Genomic DNA, 3,378 nt, shown 5'->3' with positions numbered 1-3,378 from the left:
TCTGTAAAAATGCTCAGAACAGAGTGTGTCATCTTTCATTAAGGTAGGTAACTGTAGTTTTTCAAGGTTCTACTCTAATCCTCCTCTTGAGAGCTGGTTCCTAGAATAAAAGAAATTATTTATTCTCTGTGGAGATCATTTTGAAGAAAGAAATCCCGGTACATCTGTTTTCCTGGGATCCAATACAGTTGGGGATTCTGAAGAAAAAATCATAGTTTCAAGCAAGATTACCTGATTATATTGTGCTTTTGTGTTTATTTTACTCTTGCCATGCTTAACTTTTGATCAATGTCCCTTAGATGTACAACTCTCATCTCAGAAATGCTGTGGACTATCAATGCAAGCAGAGATTTGGACTAAATGGTTAAATGGGAAGAAATAGCTCTCCAGCCACAACCATCTCAGGGTTTTAATAATTATATAAAGAGAATTATAAAGTGAAAATAATATTTAAAAACAGGGATTGGGAGTGTATGGTTCTGCTGCCCCTATCCATACAGAGATTCTCCAACCAATTTCCTGTTTGAAGGTATCTGTTGTGTTTCTATTAGGGAAGTTTTTTTTTTCCTAATAATGTCTTCCAAAATGTTGATATTAAAATCTGAATTGAAAAACTTTGAGAGGAAAAGAAATTTTCACTGACACCTAGGGATCTGAAGTATGGGTGGTCACATGGAAAAGACGAAGGATACGCTGCCGGATCTCCTTTGTCTTCACTCCATAAACAATAGGGTTGAGCACAGGAGGAACAAGCAAGTAGGTGTTGGCCATAATGATGGGCAGGAGGGAGTCATGCCGCTTCCCAAAGCGGTGCACCATAGATAACCCAATGAAAGGTACATAGAATATGAAAACAGCACACACATGAGAGACACAAGTGCCAAATGCCTTTGCCTGGGCTTCACGTGTCAAGCCCAACACAGTCTTGAGGATAAGCAGATATGACAAGGAGATGAGAAGTGAGTCCAGGCCAATGGCAGAGATGATGACAATGAGGCCATAGATGATATTGACACGGATGTCAGCACAAGCCAGCTTCATGACATCTTGATGTAGGCAGTAGGAATGGGAAAGAATGTTGGAGCGGCAGAAAGGCAGCCGTTTGATGAAGATAGGCAGGGGTGCCATAAGTGAAGTACCCCGTACCACAGCAGCCACGCCAATCTTGGTAACACAAGGCAATGTTAGCACAGTGGCATGGCGTAGTGGGTGACAAATGGCCACATAGCGGTCAAAGGCCATGGCCAGCAGTACAGTGGACTCCATGCCAGATAAGGAGTGGATGGCAAACATCTGTAGAAGACAAGCATCAAACTGGATGGTAGTGGAATTGAACCAGAAGATGGCCATCATTCTGGGCATAGATGAAGTAGAGATAAGTATGTCAAGGCCAGAAAGCATGCAAAGAAAAATATACATGGGTTCATGTAGTCTGTGCTCAGTCCGCACAATGCAGATGACTGTCAGGTTACCTAGCACAGCAATAAGGTAGAGGGAGCATAATGGGAAGGCCAACCAGAACTGAGCTTTTTCCAAGCCTGGAAGGCCTATTAGAATGAAATATGTGGCACTAGATTCACTGCCATTGGTGTCCACCATAGTGAAGAAGAGGAGCCTCAACCAGTGCCAAGCAGGTACAGGCTGGAATACATAAATAAGCCATTGTCAGATACTCCAGGATCCCAAAACCATGCTTCCTTCCCTCCACCCTGATGTCCTATTCCCTTATCTAACTCTAATTTCATTGCCTATCCAAACTCTGATTCTATTCTAAATTCAATCTAACCACCATTTGTAACTCAAGGCCCAGTCCTAATTACTAATCCCACCTCTATATTCAATCCTGAAAACAAGTAAAATACTAAAACAAAAATTCTAAGCATATTTTACATCATTTAGTTCACAAAAAATAGGCTATTGACTGAGTATACAGACTTAGATGATATTTTTATGTTGTCCCATAATTTCCTCTACCCTGTCCTACCCTTATGCTCCCCTATGTTCAGTACCAACTGTAATTCTATCATTAGGCTATCTTTAAAACTAATTCTAATCCAAATATAGCAATACTAGCACAAATCAACATGGTAACCTAATCTTAGCACTAATCCTAATGATGTCTCTCATTCTAACCTTTACTCAGACTTTAACATTAATCTAACGCTTAATTCTGGAAGCTATTTCAAACTTGATCTAAAACTTAATAATACCTATTTTATTATGATAATCCCTAATCCAGTTTTAAAAACTGACAAACTAACTTCATTCTAAACTCTGACTCTATACTTTACTCCTGTTCAATGTCCATCCAGAGTCTTACATTGTCCAGACTATCCAGTTTGTATCATAAAAGGAACAATAGCTGTAGTGGGTGCCACTGGTATATCACTCAGATCCCCTCCACCAAACCAATGCACCTATATTTACAGTGGGTGTGGAGTACTAAAGGCTCACAGTGTCCCTTTCTCCAGAAAATTATCCTTGATCAAATGAGAGGCACTTCACCCAGAAGTTATGCTATACCCGCCCACCTCAACCCCAGGACACATCTAGAGGTCAATGACTGCCTGACATAAAGGTGCAAAGAGCTAGTCGCCTTGCCTCCAGGTGGGACCTAAGCTGTGATGCAATGAGTACTTCAGAGCTTTCTGAGCACCCAGACTTTGCTGAGACCACAGCCTTGCTTAGCTTTCTCTCCCTTGTCTATCCTGCCCATCTCACCCCTCTTCTCAGGACAGTAGTTTGTCAATACATCACTTAAACAAGAATCACCATCTCAAGCTCTGTGTCTAGGGGACCCACCAAGCTTAAAAAAGAGGGACTGACACAGAAGACTAAACCTGAAAGATGATGATGGCATTAGGTGCACTGCAGAAATAATCAATCCTATAGCAGGGGGTTGCTATCCCCAAATTTGGCTACAAAAGTGATGGGTATAACTAGAGATTGTTGAGATGGGAAATGTCAGACGAGTTTTCTCAGATCTTATCTCTCCGTTGAAACAATTAGAGAGTTAACTAACTTCCTTTATCCGTTCCTTTTTTCCATCCACAAATATTCATGTGCTTCTATGACTTACTAGATTATATAAATTTACACTTGTTATATATATGAAAATATGCTTGGCTATAATCTGGAAACTAGCTATCTCCTCTTCCCATAATGGAAATAGTGCCATTTATTGCTAGGATATATTTAAGATAATTTTATCTTGGGAGGAGAAAAGAAAAGGTTAGATTCCTAAGATCTTGAAACTGGAATGGGGGTTACCAGAGAGCAGGTGAGTGTGAGCCATTTGTAACTTTTGAATCACTAATCTCACCTCTAAAATCAGTCCTGAAAAGAAGTGAAATACTAAGACAAGTCACCAGACAGCAG

General features: G+C 40.4%; 1 protein-coding gene across 1 annotated transcript; it reads right to left on the bottom strand.

Annotated features, from left to right (window-relative positions):
- Positions 1-645: 645 nt before the first annotated feature.
- On the bottom strand, positions 646-1,599 carry LOC115526032 (olfactory receptor 51E1). Its single transcript, XM_030333490.1, has one exon. It carries the CDS (start codon positions 1,597-1,599, stop codon positions 646-648), a length of 954 nt encoding a protein of 317 aa, XP_030189350.1.
- Between the last annotated feature and the right edge of the window lie 1,779 nt (positions 1,600-3,378).

The sequence above is a fragment of the Lynx canadensis genome, chromosome D1 (genome assembly GCF_007474595.2).
Source record: "Lynx canadensis isolate LIC74 chromosome D1, mLynCan4.pri.v2, whole genome shotgun sequence".
Lineage (NCBI taxonomy): Eukaryota > Metazoa > Chordata > Mammalia > Carnivora > Felidae > Lynx > Lynx canadensis.
This window is presented reverse-complemented; position numbering and strand designations above follow the sequence as displayed.